Source organism: Sceloporus occidentalis, unplaced genomic scaffold, assembly GCF_023333645.1.
Source record: "Sceloporus occidentalis isolate IW3139 unplaced genomic scaffold, rSceOcc1.0.p SCAF_174, whole genome shotgun sequence".
In the NCBI taxonomy this organism is placed as follows: Eukaryota; Metazoa; Chordata; class Lepidosauria; order Squamata; family Phrynosomatidae; genus Sceloporus; species Sceloporus occidentalis.
Genome location: NW_028317154.1, coordinates 1,410,109 through 1,430,739, shown reverse-complemented (window position 1 = coordinate 1,430,739; position 20,631 = coordinate 1,410,109). Strand labels below are relative to the sequence as shown.

Genomic DNA, 20,631 nt, shown 5'->3' with positions numbered 1-20,631 from the left:
CACAACCTTGGCTGTGGGGGAAAAAGGTTTTTTTAAAAACTGTTTTTTTAATGACTGATGAAGAATGTTACAGAAATAACTAAGAGAAGATGGACTGGAAGGAACACAAAGATACAACGAGTAACAATGATACAAGGGGTAAATAATATTAGGTTCTACACCCCACAACAGTTAATTTTATCTCCAAAGGGTCCTGCTATAGGAGGGGCAGTCATTCTATAGGAGAGCTACATATATGCTATCAATAAGCTGCAAAGTCATTGAATACAACATCTTGGTAAAGCTCCGTCTCCAGCCAAATCCATAACCCCACCTAAAACAAAAGTTCCCCTCTTTGGTCATTTGATCATATAGTCTTCTTGATCTGCAGAATATTATGGTGCCATATAACTCAGATGATAATAATAATAATAATAATATAAATATTAGAACACGTGGTTACTTACTATTACCAAGGTCTGCAGACAGACAAAGAGAGAACATAAAAGCGTAGATGAGATGCCAGCCGACCATCTTTAAGTTACTCTGCGGTAAGACAAATCATCGTTAAAAAACAAAAACACTCTTGTGAGGGATGTGGGGGAGGGCTGGTATATTATCCTTATACTTCCTTATCCTAGAATGCACTTAATCCAGTCCAACCTGTTACTTAAGGCATCAAAGCTGTAATGTGTATTTGAGAGAGACACGATTTTCGGGCACCGTCGTCCCACTCTGCCCCACTGTCCCTCTTTTGTGGGAATTGTGGATCGTGGGTCGGTTGGGGAGAATCCTCTGATCTTCCATGACTATTCCAGGGAGCCGTGAAATCAATGGAAGTCTGTGCTTTTGCATGCATGTGCTTGTCTCTTTACATAGGAAAGAACCACATGGCATCAACCTTTACCAGGCATAGGCCTAGTTTGCCTATATTTGCGTATCCAGTCCCATGAATGGGACAGCTGTCCCTGATTTTTGCTTTAAATGCCATTAAACGTACCATCCATAGTCTATAACATTCTAAAACTTCCCACCAGCCATATCTGAGAGTTTCCTGAGCTCTGTGTCTTTAGGGCTTCATGTGTAGGTGGGGCTTGCTGCACATGGGGGCGGAGCCAGCCCCAAACTGCCTTTTGTGTGCGGGTATGTGGGCGTGGATAACAGGAAAGTGAATGGGAAATGGGCAGCGGAGTAGGCGTAGCCACACAACGCTCCCTGTCCGGAGAAAGAAGAAGCTGAACAGGAGACCTAGGGAAGCAGCACTTCACCCTGAGACTCCAGGTCAAACCTGGAAAGTTCCAGTTATATTCAGCAATCACGCATTTGAGCCCACCAAATACAGTGTATGGTGGCTGTTCATTCCTTCTTAGGATCCATCCAGATTCTAAATAAAACATTAAAGAATGTCCGCAGATTTCATTTTAAAAATTGGATTCACTTAGGTCATGTAGCAGTGCCATATCTATGTTCTATGCTAATATCAAACAAAACAGTTACCTTTTACCTCCAAATAAACATGAGTGAAGCTGTAACGCACAGGCTAGGACGACCTTACCATCTATGGACGACCTTCCCCAGCTCCTAAATGAGAACTGCGTGTCCTCAAAGGGAAAGCAATTAGGAAGCTAATATTGGGTTTTGACATAAGAGCTCATAGGTTGCTCGCAGTTATCAAACTGTACTGTTTGTATTTTAGATGTACTTTGGTCTTTTGCATTTCTGCAGACAAGCATTTACTGTGTAGATTATGCTGTATAATAGCATAGCCCTATTATAGCATACACAATTAAAAATAACATGAACACATATAACACATACCAATAGAGAATGTGAGCAGGGTTCTGCTCTTGTGAGCTTACTGTCTATAAGAAGTGGGTAGGTGGAACTTGGCCTGGAAGAAGAAGAACCTGACCCTGAGACCCGGGGAAGCAGTGCTCCATCTGGAGACTCCGGGTCAAACAAGGAGAGTTCCCAGGAATGGTCTCAGGCCTTAGGGTATTCCTGGTATACAAGTGGGCTTTTTCACTCTAATGTTATCTGCTGCTTGCAACAGCTGTTATTAACTCACAAGCACAAGGTGTTTTTTTTTATCTTGAAAACCAGTTTCACACATATGGGTTTCTCATTATTATTAAACAACATGTAGGCCGTATCATAGCAGCCTCTGTTAACCGTCATCTATTGCCAACGCCATGCCCCAAGTGAGGGCAGCATAAGGTGGTGCCTCCTTCCACTATAGTTCCACTTGGCCACCTAGTAGTAGACTAATACCGCATTTGCTCGATTATAAGACGAGGTTTTTTCCAGAGCAAATGCTCTGAAAAATACCCCTCGTCTTATAATCAGGGTCGTCTTATAATCAGACCTCAAATAGGTCTGATTATGAGACTAAGATCCAGATCCCCCGCAGCGATGCAGAGGACCTGGATCCTCCTGTGTTAATCCCCCCCCCCCCCCCCAATTTACCGGTGCTTCTGAGTCCCCGGTGCTTAGTCCGGGCTGCGTGTAGAGCTCTACGCGATACAATCGCGTAGAGCTCTACACGCTTCCCGGACTAAGCACTGGGGACCCAGATGCAGGGGACCTGGATCCTCCTGTGTTAACCCCCGACCCAACTTACCGGTGCATCTGAGTCCCCGGTGCTTAGTCCGGGCTGCGTGTAGAGCTCTACGATACAATCGCGTAGAGCTCTAAACGCTGCCCGGACTAAGCACCGGGGACTCAGAAGCACCGGTAAATTGGAGGGGGGGGGCATAACACAGGAGGATGCAGGGGACCTGCATCCTCCTGTGTTATGCCCCCTCCAACGTACCGGTGCTTCTGAGTCCCCGGTGCTTAGAGCTCTACGCGATTCGCGTGGAGCTCTACATGCTGCCCGGACTAAGCACCTGGGGCTCAGATGCAGGGGACCTGGACCCTCCTGTGTTATGAGCCCCCCCCCCAACTCAGAAGCACCGGTAAGTTTGGAGGAGGGAGGGGGAGTGTTAAATGTGGGTTTGAGGCATTTCTGGAGGCAGAGTGCTCTGTGAAATGCCTTTTAACCCCTTTAATGCCACTCTGCCTCCTGAAATGCCTTAAACCTCCCTATATGCCACTCTTCCCCATAATATGCCTTTTAACCCTCTAAGTGCCAGAGTGGCATATAGGGTTAAAAGGCATATCATGGGGCACAGTGGCATATAGGGTTAAAAGGCATATTATGGGGCACTGTGGCATTTAGAGGGTTAAAAGGCATATCATGGGGCACAGTGGCATATAGGGGGTATAAGGCACTTCTGGGGCAGATGTGCATAACTGGGGGACAGGTTGGAAAATAGAAGGAAATAAAACCAAAATATTTTTCTCAAGCATAGCTTTTATTAAAAAAAGTGTTTAAATGAATTAACATTTACTGGTAAAACTTTTTTCCTATAGGGTCATCTTATATTCAGGCTTTTTCTTTTTTTCCTAAATTAATATTAAGATTTGGGGGGTCGTCTTATAATCGAGCAAATACGGTAAATCTCAGGACGGTGCCAGCGTTATCCAGATAAAGTCCAAGCTTTATTATCCCATTGTAAAAACATCACGGCATGAAGAGAACACATGGGTTTAATCATAGACAAACAGAATAAGAAAACACACCCCAATTTATAACAACCATTACACCTGGTAGGTGGCAGGTATCCACCCTCCTTCCATGTGTGCTATCAGCACCCTAATGAATACATTTATAGTACAAAAAAAGAAACAAATATAACCTATTACAAAATCACAGCAAAGAATGAATTCCAATAAATATAAAACCCCAAATAAATTCATATGCCTAATAAAGTTATATAACCTAATCATAATAAAAAAAAGAAAAATCTGATTATAATTTCATGATAAACAGAAAATAATATAACATTTTAATTGAACACAGCGATGATAGAGATAAATTCATTCAACATAACAATTCAATCCCTGTTCTTTATTTAATACCCGTTGGGACCTTTATGACTACTTTAAAAATGTATTCGCTCACATAATCTTCTACCAGTCTACATATTGAATTTAAACCCATAACAATTGGGACTTATGGAAACAAAAGGTGAGGAGGGCCCTGCTCAAACAAGCTCATAAAATAGAAGGATATAGGCAGCCGGTGAAGAGATTGACAGAAGGGAGAGGTGTTAGTAGAGCGATGGATAAGGAAGATAAGCCTGGCACCAGCACTGATAAAGGATTGCAAGGGGACAAGGGGCTATATGAGAGACCAGCTAAGACTGGGTTGTAGTAGTCAAGACGGGAGCCAATGAGGACACTAACAAGATGTAGTTTTTTAAACAATATTATGAATGTCAGGGAAAACAAGAGGTCGGAGTCAGAGGCAGTGAGCGTGTGGGGTAGGAACGATGGTTTCAGCATTGACATTGAGGAATGTTAGCGTTGGATAGAGGGGACATAAGAAGTTCCATTTTAGAGTTTGGGCCTCATGCAGACATTTTATTAGAAGAAAGGTAATTAGTAACACAATCAAAGAGGGAAGGGGGAGAGATTTATGGAAGAAAGGCAGATCTGAGCATCATCGGCATTCAGGGGACCTAACAAGAGTTGGTTTCCCAAGGGAGTGTAAATTGAGAAAAAAAATGGATCCTAGAACTATGCTTTTACGAACACCAATTCAGAGAGAGGTGGAGAGGAAAGGCTAGTGGAGAGGAAGACAATGAAGGTGAGATCAGAGAGGTCGGATGTGAAAGAGCAGTGTCACAGAGATTGTGAGGGGTTTGAAGAAGAAGAGGATGGTCTACAGTGTGAATGGTGGCAGACAGGCCCAGAATTACCAGCGAGTGGCGCACAGGATGGGAGAAAAAAGAGTCAATGGCGTGTCCATAATTGTGGAAAGTTAGTATACCGTGTAAGATCGAATGAGGAGGTAATAGAAAAGTTGAGACTACAGATCTAAAGAGGTGTTCGCTGGGATGTTGAAGCCATCAAGGTTGAGAGAGGGGCTGTCAGAGGAGAGGACATGTGGTAGCCATGGAGTATGGCATAAATCAATGATGCCTAATGATTGAGCAATAGGTATATGGCATGATCCTGGAAGTAGGAAGCCTAAACCACTGCCCTTGCTGTAATCAGGTCTCGAGGCAGCAGTGGCAGAAGAAGAAAGCCAAGTAACCGAGTAACCCTTTTATGAATTATACATATCCTAGGGCTGAAAATTACACGTGTTGGTCAACAATGTGTTCAGAATATACGTGGTCTACAAAACACGGCCGATGCGGTCACCCTGGGCTATACCCGTGTAGGACGTCACATATCGCTGATTACACCGGCAAAAACATAAACATTGGTAAATTAAAGATGAGGTTCCTGGGGTCCCAGTTAACAAGTTAGACAAATGTTTTATGTCCTGCATGAACTCATCCTAGAGGACCACCTATTGGACTAAAGGACTTTTGTGTTGTTTAAAGTGTATTGTGTTTTAGGATATGTATGGAGATGTAGTGACAAGTTGTGCGTTTCTTAGCGTTCATTCAGTAAAGTACTCTGGAAAGCCCTTTCTGTCCTGGAAAAAAAACAGTTTATACTTTGCATGGATGCACCGAATAAGAAAGAGGGGATTCAGGGCTGGATAAACATATACCGAAAATAATAAATAAAAGTTCATGAAATGTGTCCAAAATCCTTAGATACAAAGGGTTAACAAAATGCGGGCAGTGGGCATCTCAGGCCAGATGGGGAGATCTTTTTTTTCCTCCTTATTTAGCGGAGTCATTTTCCCCAATAAGCAGATTATTTAAGAAAATATAATATTTTTAATTGAAATCAATAAAAGTTTGTTATTTTATTCCGTTTCTTCCTGCAAACGTGAATCGGTTGTGGAGATCCTCTGACCGGCGCAGGTAGCTGTAAAAGCGACGGACAGCTGTTGGGGCATTAGATCTCCCACCTGGTCAACCTCGCAACACCCTGGTGCCAAGCAAAGCAAGGCGGCACTTCGGGTGAAGTAGGGGGCTACCGCTGACCGGGCATCCAGGCTCACCCACCTCTGGCAACAGCCCAATCCCCGTCTGCTGCCGGCCCAGGTGCAATAGGCCGGTTCAGGCCTCTTAAACCTTAAAAATGTATATACAAGCAGGGTTTTACTCTACTTAGGATTCTGCCAAACATGATTTGGGTTTACCAAAACCCTCACTTTCCACCCCTATTTTATTTGTATAGAATATTGGGTGTATGTTTACATATGGTTTCACACAAAAGCTCTATCTGTTCTAACAACATATATGTGTGTCCTTAAGGGGTTAAACAGCAGACAGGGGTCTAGGCATGGTCTAGGCATGGCCGTGACGTCAAGTATACAGGTAAAGAAAGCAGAGCGTTCCTAACGCTGAAGCGGAGAATGTATGAGGCGGGGCAACGAAGATGTCTAAACAGCAGGTCACATGACTAGCAGCTAGCAAGTCAGCTGACTAAAAGCAAAGCGCCTAAAGTACGGATACCCCGTTGGGCCGAAAGGCGTAATTTAAAAGATATTCAGGCATCCTTCTGCCTGCGGGGGCACACGGCACACATATGGTCCAGTAGGGCAGACATCAAATGAGGCAGCCGCATAGTGGAGAGCTATTCTGATCAGAGAGACCGCTGGAGAGACAGACAAGTGGATGTGACAGACCAGCTGACATGGGGACCCTGCACAGGAGCCGCAGTCTAAGCGACAGCCCTAAGCCATCAGGTGCGTATATGTCTCATAGGTAATCCCTGTGTATACATACATGTCTCTGTGATCATATATGTTTCTCGGGCAGGTATGTTATGTGTATATGTCTCATGGGTAATCCCTGTGTATACATACATGTCTCTGTGATCATATATGTTCTTTGGGCAGGTATGTTATGTGTATATGTCTCATAGGTAATGCCTGTGCATACATACGTGTCTCAGTGAGTATACGTACCCCGGGCAGGTATGTTATGTGTATATGTCTCATGGGTAATCCCTGTGTATACATACATGTCTCTGTGATCATATATGTTCTTTGGGCAGGTATGTTATGTGTATATGTCTCATAGGTAATACCTGTGTATACATACGTGTCTCTGTGTACATATATTCCCCACACAAGCCGGTATATGAGTCACTCCCATTACACACAGACTGGTTCTATATCTGAGCTGCCGTCCCGTCAGGCTGCATTTTCTTACAGTAGATTATTTCACATACAATAAGCACCAACAATTCAATTTCTTGTGGATTTTTTTCTTTTTCTGATTCATTTTTTTGCACTGGAGTTTGTAACGTTGTATAAAAAGTATTATTATTTTGTGTACGAGCGGCTGGATGGCACACGGCCGTGTTATCACTGAAATAACGTTATAATGGATTATAAGTGATCTGATACGTTGATGGCAAGTGGGACTTGTTTGTGGTATTTGGGTGAGATTTGGTCATTTAGTTTTAGTAATTTTATTGCACTTGTTGTTGGGTGGAATAAACATTGGGTCCATCTAGTCTGTCCGTTTTTCCTGATGTAAAGAATCAGTTGTTGATCTTGTTTCGGTTTCAGGAGCCATGTGCCTATCCCATGCATGGTTAAATCCCTTCACCGTATTAGCCTCTACCACTTCTGCCGGAAGGCTGTTCCATTTATCTGCATCCCTCTCAGTAAAGTAAAACTTGCTTACCCAACATCACACACTAAGCCTCTAGTTTTAGATTATTGGGAATAATATGTGAAATAAACTTCCCTCCTGTACTTTGTTTAATCCCTTCCTGATATTTTTTTGGTATCCAAATACAGCAGCTGTGGGACGAAGCCTTAAACGCAAAATAATTCTGCTATATTCAAAAGTTCTGTTTGTTTTTTTTTGAAAGGTCATAAAGGTCATGATCTATTTAAATATTTCACTGAGAGATTTGCTTACCCGGCAGCCGTCTGCCGGGTGCTGATATGCCTGTGGGCAGCGCTGTGTATCCCCGCGTGATTGTGTGCTGCTGACCTTGCGTTCGGGTGCACCGGGTGCGTCCTAATTTGAGCAACCCTGTGCAAAGGTGACCCACGAATGTGTAATCCCAAATCCACCATGAAAAATAATGATTTAATATACAAAAAGATCATTGATGATGATCAGGAAATCATAAAAATGGAAATGGCGTAAATAATGCCCAAAATACTCCACCGAATATTCCGGTATATGGAACTAAAAATAAACATAAACCGCATATAGTGTAGGACCTTTAAATGTAAAAATAACATATATAAATAAATATGGTTTCAATCGTAATGAAAGCTCTGTAACTTGGAGCTGTGTATGTAAACTTTTATTTTATTTAGTTATATATTAGACTCTTAGTATTATCTCGTATTCTTCTGCGTATGTGGCTGGCTTGGTGAAGAACCAGGCTCTGAAGAAACAGATGTGTATTACATCTCGTCTCCAGGGGCATACTAAGAAGATCACATTTCTTGTGTTATCTCAGAACAATGGTTACATCCAGAGAAAAGACTATCTCTAAGTGGGTTAAATGTAGGGCTGCAACTAACGATTATTTTAATAATCAATTAGTTGGCCGATTATTTTGTCGATTAATCGATTAATCGGATAAAAAAATACATTATTTTAAATTGAAGAAAAATTGCAATAAAAAACGTACAATTTACACTTTCATCTCTTTATTGCAATGGCCTCTCTCTCTCTCTCTATTCACCTTCTTATTTTACTGACATAATAATAAAAGCTACAAGAACCCAAACACAGTGTTTCTCAAACTAGGTTTTAATACAAAGTTATTAGTAAATATTAATTCATATGTTAACTATTTTTCATATTTAATAAAAACTATGAGAAAAAAGCCTTGTTTACATTTTTTTTTATTTACCAAACTGCCCCCAGTTATGCACATCTGACCCCCAGCTTGCCACTCTGCCCCCATATATGCCTTATACCTCTTATATGCCAGATTCCGCTGTGCCCCTGATATGCCTTTCAGGGCATATAGGCATATCAGGGGGCATAAACATATCTGGGGGTAAAAGGTATCAGGGGGCTCAGTGGCATATAGGGGGTAGAAGGCATATCGATATTAGGCATATCAGGGGGGCATAAAACAAATCTGGGGGTAAAAGGTATATCAGAGGGCTCAGTTGCATATCACTGGCATATAAGGAGTATACAACGATTTTCATTATCGATTATTATTGATTTTATCCATTAGTTGTTTCAGCCCTAGTTAAATGGATGTTTCCTTTTGACTCCAAAAGCTCAGATCTGTGGGAATGGCTTCTATGCGATTTATTATGTCTCTTCTGGAGTTGGTGGGGTTTTCCCACTTCGCTGTTCCATGGCCTTTAGCACACGTGAAATCTCTAAAAGGTTTCCTCTTGGGCATCTGAAGCCTGTTCGTTCTTGGATCAGATGGTGGCTGGAAGTAGAGAATCTTCTTGGAGGGCTCTCCTGGAAGTCTCCATGCTGGACCATAAGAGCGGCGAATGCCAGTTTGCTGGCTTGGGGAGCCGCTGTAGAAGACAAACTCATACAGGGAAGCTGGTATGGGCAAGAGTCTCGCCCCCTAATCACGTGGCTGTTGACATGTTCGACATCCTAGGTTTAAGTTCCATCGAGACAGCTTTTCTCAGCAGGCCTGTATTTCATTACATTACACAGACAGGTGGGGAGTCCCTCAAATAGTTCTCATGGCCACAAACTTAAACACGCAAAAAATAACTTTGTCAATCTCTCGCCCCGATATTTGAGTTTACATCTGTCTTCAATCCCCCCCCCCATCGCCTTTCATCTTCCGAGTTCACAAGAAGCTCACGTCTTGGTCGCCTCAGTTGCTCCCTTTTGGGTTTTTTTGGAGCTGATTCACTATCACTATAGTGATTCACTATACAATACAACAAGATCTGGAAATCCTTCTCCCATTGGGGAAGGTCTTTTATGCCGGCCTAAAACCTGAGGTACAGATTGTAACGATTCCCGTCTTGCTGAACATCCTTGGATCCAGAGGTTCTATAAAGCTATCTCCAGACGTCGCTCCATCCTTGACTCCCTCAGTTTCACCGATGAAGACAATACGTCTCCATGGGATAAAACGTACTTATTTTTGCACGCATTTTGCGATATGTGCAACCCCCCCTAAGCTTATCAAATGACCGAATTACACACGACAAAGCGGGAGAAAAACAAGTTTTGGATTGGAATATAATGCATATTTGTGCTGCTTTATGGAATGCAGTCATGTGGGGGACATCTAATCACATGTTCTTTAAGAAAAAAGGCATAGAAACCAAACACTGTAGTACCCGTACTACACAAACTCTGTGTATATTCTGGAGACGCAGTGACTGCCGTCATGGTCCATGGTAAGTGCTCCGTGCTCCCCCATTAAACGTCCGGGCTGAAGTGAATATCCAAATGGCTTTGGATTGGTTTTGCTTTTAGTAGTCTAGTCTGTCCCTGGCAGCATTTAACCTTTTGTGTTAGGTGATCATTCGTCCTAAAATCAGGATCGTATTTTTAGGGCGCTGATCTGGGTCAGGACAGAGCGCCTGCCTCCGCGGTCGCCGTCTATTAATCATCTCTTATTATTATCTATTAATCCGAGTCTTCGTTTCCAGCAGAACGACAGCGCCTTCTCTCCCCGACGCCTTGCTATGGCCCTCGGCTGTGTGAAATCGTCGGCCCTGAGGAGATCCAGCTCCGGCGCAGGCTGAAGTATTTCTTCATGAGCCCGTGCGACAAGTTCCGGGCCAAGGGACGCAAGCCGTACAAGCTGGCTCTGCAGCTGGTCAAGATCACGTTGGTCACCATTCAGGTACGCATAATGGCTTCCCGCCATAAGGGAAATTCACCATGGCCAAAATATCTACGTGATAGGAGTTGGGCCACGTAGAAATATATATTGGCCTAACTCCGGAGAAAACCTCTACGTGTAGAGCTTCATTTGAAATGAGAAGGAGCTCTTTCTGTATTTGTGATGGAGTGTCATTGGATCTCCTGTAAATCTCAAGCTAGCCAGTGCCGGAGCCGGTTGTTGGTGAGTGTAGTCTGATGAATACCTCCATGCATTGGCAAGGGGAGGAAAAAAATCGGCTATCATGTGCATATGATGGCTCAAGTGCCCCTTCAAAAACACGGGGTCATATGGTCCGCAGGGATTGGGTAATGAAATAACCGGCTGAAAAAGACCGCACGTAATGCCCTAAATGTGTGGCACCGGTAAAACCTGGCACTGGAAGCGTGGTTACGGGACGGGCTGGGGGTACGACCCACAACCACCTCGCGTTTGTAGGTACCTTGTAATCTATTGAACTAGAAGCTCTGCTTCAATAGGTCACGAGGTGGGGTCAGCGATTGGGATCTGTGCTGCTGAATTAACCCCTGATCACCCCTGTGTCCCACAGCTCATCCTTTTCGGGCTCAGTAATCAGATGGTGGTGCAGTTTAAAGAAGAGAACACGGTGGCCTTTAAACACTTATTCCTAAAGGACTACTCGGATGATTCAGATAAAACCTACGCCGTCTACACGCAGAATGACGTCTACCAGAACTTGTACTACGCTGTGGAACAGGTGAGCGTTTCTGCGTGCTCTGCGTCACTTAGGCAATGCACTAACCTCTTAAACGACTACAATGCCCATCATCTAGCCCTTTGTAGACTTAATCGCAGCCAGAGGCACCAATTTTGCTACATTTGCTTTTCCGTAGATATTAAAAAGATATTTAAGTCAATGGTCTGAATTATTGGCTAATAGATAAAGTAAGTCCGCTCAATGTCTTTTTTTGTTAACCCTTAAAGAACATCAGATCTTGGTTTTTATTCCATTCCACACAGTACCTCTCGCTACCCAATCAAACAACGGCTCGATACGCGTATACCCGTCCCTTCAACCAATCCGCTCTCTCCGTGTGTCAGCAGTACTACCGCAAAGGCCACATTGACCCTGCTAATGACACTTTCAATATTGACCCCAAGGTCATCACAGGTATGTTTTTGTGTATAATTGTATCTTTCAAGCTGAAAAAGAACACCGGGGAGCTGTAATTTAACCCTCGCAGGCCACATGCACAGTTATTTATTCATTTTTTTTTCTTGTTTATTGGGCAACCCGCTAAAACGCTGGTAAGTTTGTAGCTGTTGGGTCTGTCTGTCTGTCTGTCTGTTTTTATGAGCCACATGGGAACTGCATTGATAGTTTATAAGAAAGGGGGTGACAAAGCCCACACCCTTGTTCCATGATGTCTCTTGCCCGGGAGGCATTGGGCATTGTGTGCCGCACCGTAGGCTTTGACATGGGGCATTTGGTTGGCACGGACTTTGGCTAATGATTGTACGTGCCTATCTCTCTGCAGACTGCATTTATATGGACCCGTCGGACTCCAGCCAAAGCTACCGGAACCTTACTATTAAGTTTCACAAGTAAATATAATTCTTCTGTCCGTTAACCCTTCCCTGCCCGTGGAATAACCAAAGGGCTTTGTCAGATAATGTCTCCGCGAACGGCCGGAATGGACTGCCCGTTTAGCCAGTAAACCCTTTTAAGCAGCATTCTAATGACAAGGTATCGCTTATATCTGGTAGAAATGCTGTGTTAACACCTTACCTGCTGCTGCCCTAAAGAACCTTTTAGCTTGTGGCTGCTTCTATCTGCCCTTTTTTGTTTTGCTCTGCAGAGACTCTTCCTTCTCCGCTTCTCAGCACAGCTTCCGTCCCGTAACCCCCCCCCCCCCCCGCATGAATCGCCGCGGTCCATATGTTGCTCTGTTCTTTATCGCTTCTGTCCCCTTGTGCTTTTCCAGGCTAATCAACGTCACAGTAAAGTTCCAGTTAAAGGCAATTAACATTCAGACGATCATTAATAACGAGATTCCAGACTGTTACACGTTCACCATCACTGTAAGTGGGACATGGCAATGGATGCGAAGATATCGGTCCTATGTAGTCATGGATGATAAATTTAGAGAGGGCAGAATGTTGTTTTTTTTTTTGGTCAGATTGACCAAGAGTATGGGCACAGAAGGTTAAGATTCAAAGAATAAGTCTTCAAAATACAGACAGGATAGAAAGTATGTCTGTAGGAAGCTGACCAGGAGCCTTGAGTTGCATGGCATTTCACTGAATGGTGGCTTTTTCTGTGGTTTTTCCTTTTTGTAGATTGTTTTTGATAACCAGGCACACAGTGGCAGAGTGAAAATTAATCTGGACAATGAGGCGACTATTAAAGAATGCAAAGATCCCAGCGTTTATGGCCGAGGTGAGCTCTCCGTCGTGCGGCACAGGGATGGCCCTTTAAATTCTGCTTTGATCATGGTCTATGGTGGGAGTAGATGGCCGTCAACAGCTGAGAGGCTTGGCTGACCATCCTGAGGGTTTTGTATGTTCCTGAATGATTTGGGCATCAGCACTGAATCTCTGATCACATTCATTAACTGTTCCTTACTGCGTATTTATAGCCCTAGGGTACTTACTAAGTACTAATTACTGCCCCACTACTTAATAGATGTGCAGCTTACAAGTGATGTGTGGGACACCCCAGCTATGGGGTTTATTCGCTAAAGGGAGAGGTGTCAGAGTTGTCATTTCAACTCTCGCTTCACCGTTCATTATGAAGGGCCACCATTGGCAAAAAGGCTTTAACTAGCCCTGTATAATGCATAATTTAATTGGTGAGGAGACTGAATAAATCTCCCTGATGTAACTATACGTCATACAGGACCAGCCAAGTTCTTCGCCGGTAGAAGTGAAGTCAAGAAGCTGAAACCACAACTGTCCCTTTAGTGAATAGACCCCAGTGTCTTATCTAGAAACCTGTACCCCGCGTCCAGTGCAACCCGAATTCTGCAGCTTTTCTCTTCTGTTTCCTTAAAGGTGACAACCACTCCCGACTGGCGTTTGATGTTTTTGTGATCGTTTGCTGCATTCTGTCTTTCATTCTGTGCGGTCGCTCCATCTTACGAGGCCTCAGACTGCAGCATGTGAGTCGTAGTCCTGAACGCGCGTCTTATATTTACAGCCCCAATAATGTACCCTTTCTTTATAAAAGATGACCTTTAACTATATACGGACAGTTTATTGCCATTTGAGGTCTTGCGCAACACTATTTTCACTCTTCATGGACACCTTCTACATCCTGTAACTCTTTCTGATCTGCAGTAGGGGGACATCTCGCTCACATGGGCTGACTTCTGCGATGTCAATTACCAGACAGTCAGCGATGTCTCTCTCTTTTTTGCAGGAATTTGCCGGCTTTGTGCGCACCCGGCATTCTCTCGCGGTTTCGCTGTCTGACCGCCTGGCGTTTGTCAATGGCTGGTACATGCTGCTCATAATCAGCGACATCCTCACGGTTTCTGGCACGATTATGAAGATTGGCATTGAGTCAAAGGTGCGTCTCCAAGTACCCTTAACATATAGAATTACCGCCTCTCCAGTCTACTGCCTGGACTTACATAGGATGACCACGTATTACCGAAAAAAACCCTCAGGGCCCTACTACGGAGGGAGCTAGAAGGGGAGTCATGGGTTTCAACTCTCCAGCTTCACCCTGGATTATGAAGGGGTCAACATCTGTATGCATAATGTGTAGGGAGGTGATTATAATGAACTTATCTATTTACTATGCATTATACAGGGTCGGCAAGGCTCTTCATGCAGGAGAGGCTCGCTGACCTTGGTCCTTTTGTAGTGCATAGATGCATTATCCTGCAGTTTAAAATATTAAGCCTTGGGGGTCTGTATTGTTTTACAACGTGTTCACTGTCGTGCTGCCCCCTGTATTCCTCAGACGTTTGCCAGTTACGACGTGTGCAGTATTCTACTGGGGACCTCCACTCTGCTGGTGTGGGTTGGCGTGATCAGATACCTCAGCTTTTTCCAGAAGTATAATGTGAGTACTCCTCGGTATTAACAGAACCAGAATGGACACAAACTGTGATTATTTATATTTATCAGACTGATAATGAGACTTCATGCCTAGTGACGGCATATAAGGGAAGACAAAAGGCTGTGAGAGTCTGAAGCATCATAAAGAAGCTACAAGAATTCCAGTACAGAGAATGGGAATTACTAGGACGAGAAACTATGATGATGGAATGAGAAGGTGCTAGATAAGAGGAACACACGGCTACAAGAATGGGCAGATTAAATGGCATGAATGACCCTTATCTGCCATTAAATACTAAATATTAATGTATATAGATCTATTTACTGTTACCATTAGTTAAATCAGGTTTAAATCAATATACTGACGTATTAAATGTTTGGAAACCTTTAGAATAGAGACACCCCCGGTACTGGGTTTCACCTCCAGACATTCTTCTGGCCTGTTTTTCAAAGCTTTTATATTTTACACGTTCCTTGTTTTGTCCCCCCCCCTCCCCCCTACAGATCCTGATTGTAACACTAAGGGTTGCGCTCCCCAACGTCATTCGCTTCTGTTGCTGCGCGGCCGTCATCTACCTGGGATATTGCTTCTGTGGATGGATCGTGCTGGGACCGTATCACGTCAAGGTTAGTGGTGGTCGTTGACTGTGCTACTCGCGCGTTCCATTTAACTTTCTTCAAAGCCTACTTTCCTGATATGTAACCAAACGTTTGCTTGTTTAAAACCTGATGTTCCCTTTAAACTAGAACCCACTCTTTTTTTTTTTTTCTTTCTTTTCTGTGTCTACAGTTCCGCTCTCTCTCCATGGTGTCCGAGTGCCTCTTCTCTCTTATTAATGGTGATGACATGTTTGTCACCTTCTCGGAGATGCAGCAAAGCAGTAATCTGGTGTGGATGTTCAGTCAGCTTTACCTGTATACCTTCATCAGCCTCTTCATATACATGGTACTCAGCCTCTTCATCGCTCTCATCACGGGAGCCTACGAGACCATCAAGGTGAGTCGCGTTCATGTATGCTGCCCCTTACTGTGACTGCTGGATAAAATAGCACTCCTTTCCGTGTGGATTTTAAATACCGTGACGGGCCGTGTTGCAAAGCGTCTGCCCCTACCCGAGCAGTCTAAAACAAATAGTAAAGGCCTATGTACTGATGTCGTTCTCCTTGTAACTCGTCTGTTCTCTCCAGTGTCAGAACATGGGGGATGTCACGGTCACTGTCCTCGATCAGTATATAGCAGACTGTAAGGACAGTCCCAGCTCAGGGAAGTTCCGCTCTGCCAGTAGCAAAGACTGCTCCATGCTCTGCTGGTGCGCTAAAAAGTGAGTATTGACCGCGTGCCTATTACACTCGCATTCTTACTCTCTGCCATGTGGTTTACCCCACCGATACACCCCATTTCCAGCCACCACCAATGCCTTGCTTCTCTACGCCTTGTAAGGGGTTTACTCTCTAACATTGCCCTTTTCCAGTCCGCCGTTATATTCCTTTCCCATATCATGACTTACGTTTGTTTTTGTTTTTTCTCCCCCCCTCTTTCAGGTCAACCGATGATGATTATTCTGAAATCATTAACTGAAGTTCCCGGTGGGTGGCCTGGAGAAGCTCCCTTCGGTCCTAATATATTGGAATTGTATTTTAAAGACTGTAAAGCATTTTCATTTTTAAAAAAATGTGTTTTAATACAGGGAAGGTTAGTTTGTCCTGGGTGAACGCCACCTGCCAGGGGCCAGGAGACATGATTGCTGTTTTTATGCAAATCTTATTTATGATATTAGTTAAGAACTGTCACAGGAACAAGGAGGTAGTTATAGGACTGAAACATTGTCTGGGGGTATATTTAGGAGGGGTACATAGAGTCCTAAGGGATTCATTTTTTGCGCAAGCAGGGAATAGAACGTCCCTCTAAATGGGAACTTGACTGTGGTGACTAGGCAGAGTAATTCATATATATATATGTGAGTGAATGAATGAATGAAGTGTAGCAGGAAGGATTGGTGAGACTGTGTGATGCAGATTACTTAAACGCACAACAAAACTGTGACTGTGGCCAATCATGTTTTAATTATCTGACATGTTGTGTCTTTTTTTTGTTTTAAAATATTTTTTACTTTTTTTTTTTTTTTTTATTTAAAAATAAAGTGTCACAGTAAACGATCCCTAACAGTCTCGATATGTTTCTATAACCTCTTCATGACCAACACTATTTTCAGCTCTTAAAACCAGAACTTTTTTGCAATTTTGGAACGATATTCACGCAGATTACATTTAAGATTAAAATATACTATTCACAGTTTCTATTTGTGAGCCTTGCCTATCCTCATACAAATCTTTATGGCCAAAATGGTTTGGGGGCAGCAAACATGTCATATAACTATTTCATACAATGTTATCTCTGTTCTGAAATATCTTTAAATGATGCACAGTCTGTGTGTTTGCTTCCAGAAGTAGAGAAGGATAAAATATTTTGATCCCTACATGTTAGCAAAACATGCATGTCCACTAAGCAAAATGATGTGAATCTCCCGTCCACCACATCCCGAAGGTGCTCTATTGGATTGAGATGCGGTGACTGTGGAGGCCGTTGGAGTTCAGTGACCTCATAGTCCTGTTCAGAGCTTTGTGACATGGTGCATTATCCTGCTGGGAGTAGCCACGAGAAGATGGGTACACTGTGGTCATAAAGGGATGGACATGGTCAGCAACAATACTCAGGTAGGCTGTCACATTTAAACGATGCTCAATTGGTACTAAGGGGCCCAAAGTGTGCCAAGAAAATGTCCCCCACACCATTACACCACCAGCCTGAACCGCCAAAGTCTGACCCTGTCATCTGAATGTTGCAGCTGGAATCGAGATTCACCAGACCAGGCAACGTTCTTCCAGTCTTCCATTGTCCAATTTTGGTGATTCTGTGTGAATTGTAACCTCAGGTTCCTGTTCTTAGCTGACAGGAGCGGCCCCCGGTATGCTCTTCTGCTGCTGTAGCCCACCTGCTTCAAGTTTCGGAGTGTTGTGCGATCAGAGATGGAGTTCTGCATACATTGGTTGTAACGAGTGGTTATTTGAGTTACTTTCTTTCACCTCGAACCGGTCTGCCCATTCATCAAAAAGGTATTTTTATCACACAACCGCTGCTCACTGGATATTTTCTCTTTTTCGGACCGTTCTCTGTAATCCCTAGAGATGGTTGTGCGTGAAAATCCCAGTAGATCAGCAGTTTCTGAAATACTCAGACCAGCCCGTCTGGCACCAACAACTACCATGCCACGTTCAAAATCACTTAAATAACCTTTCTTCCCCATTCTGATGCTGCTGGAACAGCATGCTGTCTCTACCACGTCTACACGTCTAAATGCATTGAGTTGCTGTCATGTGATTGGCCAATTAGCTATTTGTGTTAACAAGCAATTGAACAGGTGGACCTAATAAAGTGGCCAGTGACTGTATTATATATATATATATATATATATAATATAGGTAGATATACACATACACACGCTACCCTTCAAAAGCAATTCTTCACTTAGCAATGTCCCTGTTTTTATTATTATAATAAAGAAAAGCACATTTTGTTCATTAAAATAACATGAAATGGATCAGAAATCCAGCGCAGACGGTGTTAATGTTAGAAATGACTATTGTAGCTGGAAACGGCCCTTTATCACTCCTGTGTTCCAACGGCCCTTTATCACTCCCATCACTCCTGTGTTCCAATGGCCCTTTATCACTCCCATCACTCCTGTGTTCCAATGGCACGTTGTGTTCGCTGATCCAAGTTTACGTTTTAAAAGGCAAATCGAGTGCTAGAAACCCTTTTGCAATTATGATACTGCTAGAAATGTCCGCGTGCGTGCATGCGTGTAACGTACATACACAGGACAATAGCACGTAACATAATGGAGCGCTCTTGAGGGAGAAGTGACGCTTTCATGTTATAATGCAAAAATGCAGACATCGCTGTTTCCGTGTTTTATATATATATAGAGAGAGAGAGAGAGAGAGAGAGAGAGAGAGCGAGAGCGCATGTATAAAATGTGATCAGTGTAAAGTCATTGAATCCATAAATAAAGGATGGGTACATAGCACTGGCAAATTATACTTTAGCAGTGTATAACAAGTGACGTCGCCCACTGATGACGTCATCGCCGTGCGCTAGAGCGTGATAACAGGTGAAGAGAAGGTCGAGCAAGTGAGGACAAAGGTGAAACGTAACCCCGGTTACAGGTAATGGGAGGAAAGTCAGCTGCTGGGCTCTGCGGGGGAGGATAGAAGAGCTGCGCGTTATCATCTAATAGTAATAGCAATGATCACGTGTTCAGAAGTCCTCCATGGAGGAATAATACAAATTAAAAAGAGTGCCGGGCTTTGAGGGATGGTGTTGAGCTGTTTAGAGTATGTGGATAGACACAAGCAGTTTGGGACTCCAGCTGCCTGAGCCTGATGGGAGTTGTAAGCACTCACAGGATGAGTTGCCTGTCACAGTATAGAGGATTTAGCATACTGTGTCGTTTGTTGAAGTAACATGGTGTCTCCTTACCTGTGCAGAAGCCGCAACATAACAGAAGCCTGGATGGGGTGGAGATGGTAAGGACTTTACTGCGATGCAGGGGCTCTGCTAGGTCTCTAAGAGATCCGGGCGAGAGCCCACAGATGGGTTAATAGCAGCGGAGTCCGCTTTAGGAATGGACGCTATGCTATCACTGAACATATTTACATATGCAGGAGGTACTCTCTAAGGTCTCCTCTTGATCATCCCCTTTCTCTGTCTTTTCTTACCTCTCCTCTTTCTCACACTTACTTTTTCTCTCTCCCTTTTATCTCTGCCCCTTTTCCCCCTTTCTCATTATCGCTCCTCTTTTTACTTCCATTTCTCTTTATCTCTTATCTGAATTCACCTTTTTTCACTTTTTTCCCCCCTATGTTCTCCACTTTTGATATCCCTCACCTTTCTCCTCATCTCCCCTTTTTCCCAGACTTACACAATCACGCCAACACACACACACACACCCTTACACATACTAATAGTATACTTGTACATTGCTGACAACTCTAGTGCTTGTGTGAAATGCTTTGCATGGTCTCTTATCTCTTCTCTAACATATTCTGAACATCAATTGTCTTATCGACTTTATGACATTTTCCATTTCCAAGCAAAGAATAACAACTGGCGTCAGCTGGCTTGTTGAAGTTATTATAGAACATCAAAGAAACCGTAATATGGGGAGTTCTCTGGAGGTTAATAGAAAGCGCAGACGGACATACTCTCATGGTTGTGCAGCCGGATCTCTCATGGTTGTGCCTCGGTGTCTGGTTGTGCCTCGGTGTCTGGTTGTGCCTCGGTGTCTGGTTGTGCCTCGGTGTCTGGTTGTGCCTCGGTGTCTGGTTGTGCCTCGGTGTCTGGTTGTGCCTCGGTGTCTGGTTGTGCCTCGGTGTCTGGTGATCTCTCATGGTTGTGCCTCGGTGTCTGGTTGTGCCTCGGTGTCTGGTTGTGCCTCGGTGTCTGGTTGTGCCTCGGTGTCTGGTTGTGCCTCGGTGTCTGGTTGTGCCTCGGTGTCTGGTTGTGCCTCGGTGTCTGGTGATCTCTCATGGTTGTGCCTCGGTGTCTGGTGATCTCTCATGGTTGTGCCTCGGTGTCTGGTGATCTCTCAGGGTTCTGCCTCACCGGAGGAAGCCCAAGATTCCCTAGAAAATATAAAGAAACGCCTTGATAGCTGCTACCCCAGCAGGAGACAGAACCTAGGGCTTTAGGTTCTATCAAAGGCTGTGTTCCTCAGCAAAGCGGACCCATCACAGTGATATA

General features: G+C 43.8%; 1 protein-coding gene across 1 annotated transcript; it reads left to right on the top strand.

Moving 5' to 3' along the window:
- The first annotated feature begins 6,627 nt into the window (after positions 1–6,627).
- On the top strand, positions 6,628–16,407 carry LOC149279240 (mucolipin-1-like). Its single transcript, XM_089501442.1, has 14 exons — positions 6,628–6,679; positions 10,565–10,761; positions 11,351–11,518; positions 11,782–11,932; positions 12,300–12,366; positions 12,747–12,843; positions 13,102–13,201; positions 13,816–13,922; positions 14,183–14,332; positions 14,732–14,833; positions 15,334–15,456; positions 15,620–15,826; positions 16,017–16,150; positions 16,371–16,407. The coding sequence occupies exons 1-14, from the start codon at positions 6,628–6,630 to the stop codon at positions 16,405–16,407; spliced, it is 1,692 nt and encodes a 563-aa protein (XP_089357568.1).
- The last annotated feature ends 4,224 nt before the right edge of the window (positions 16,408–20,631 follow it).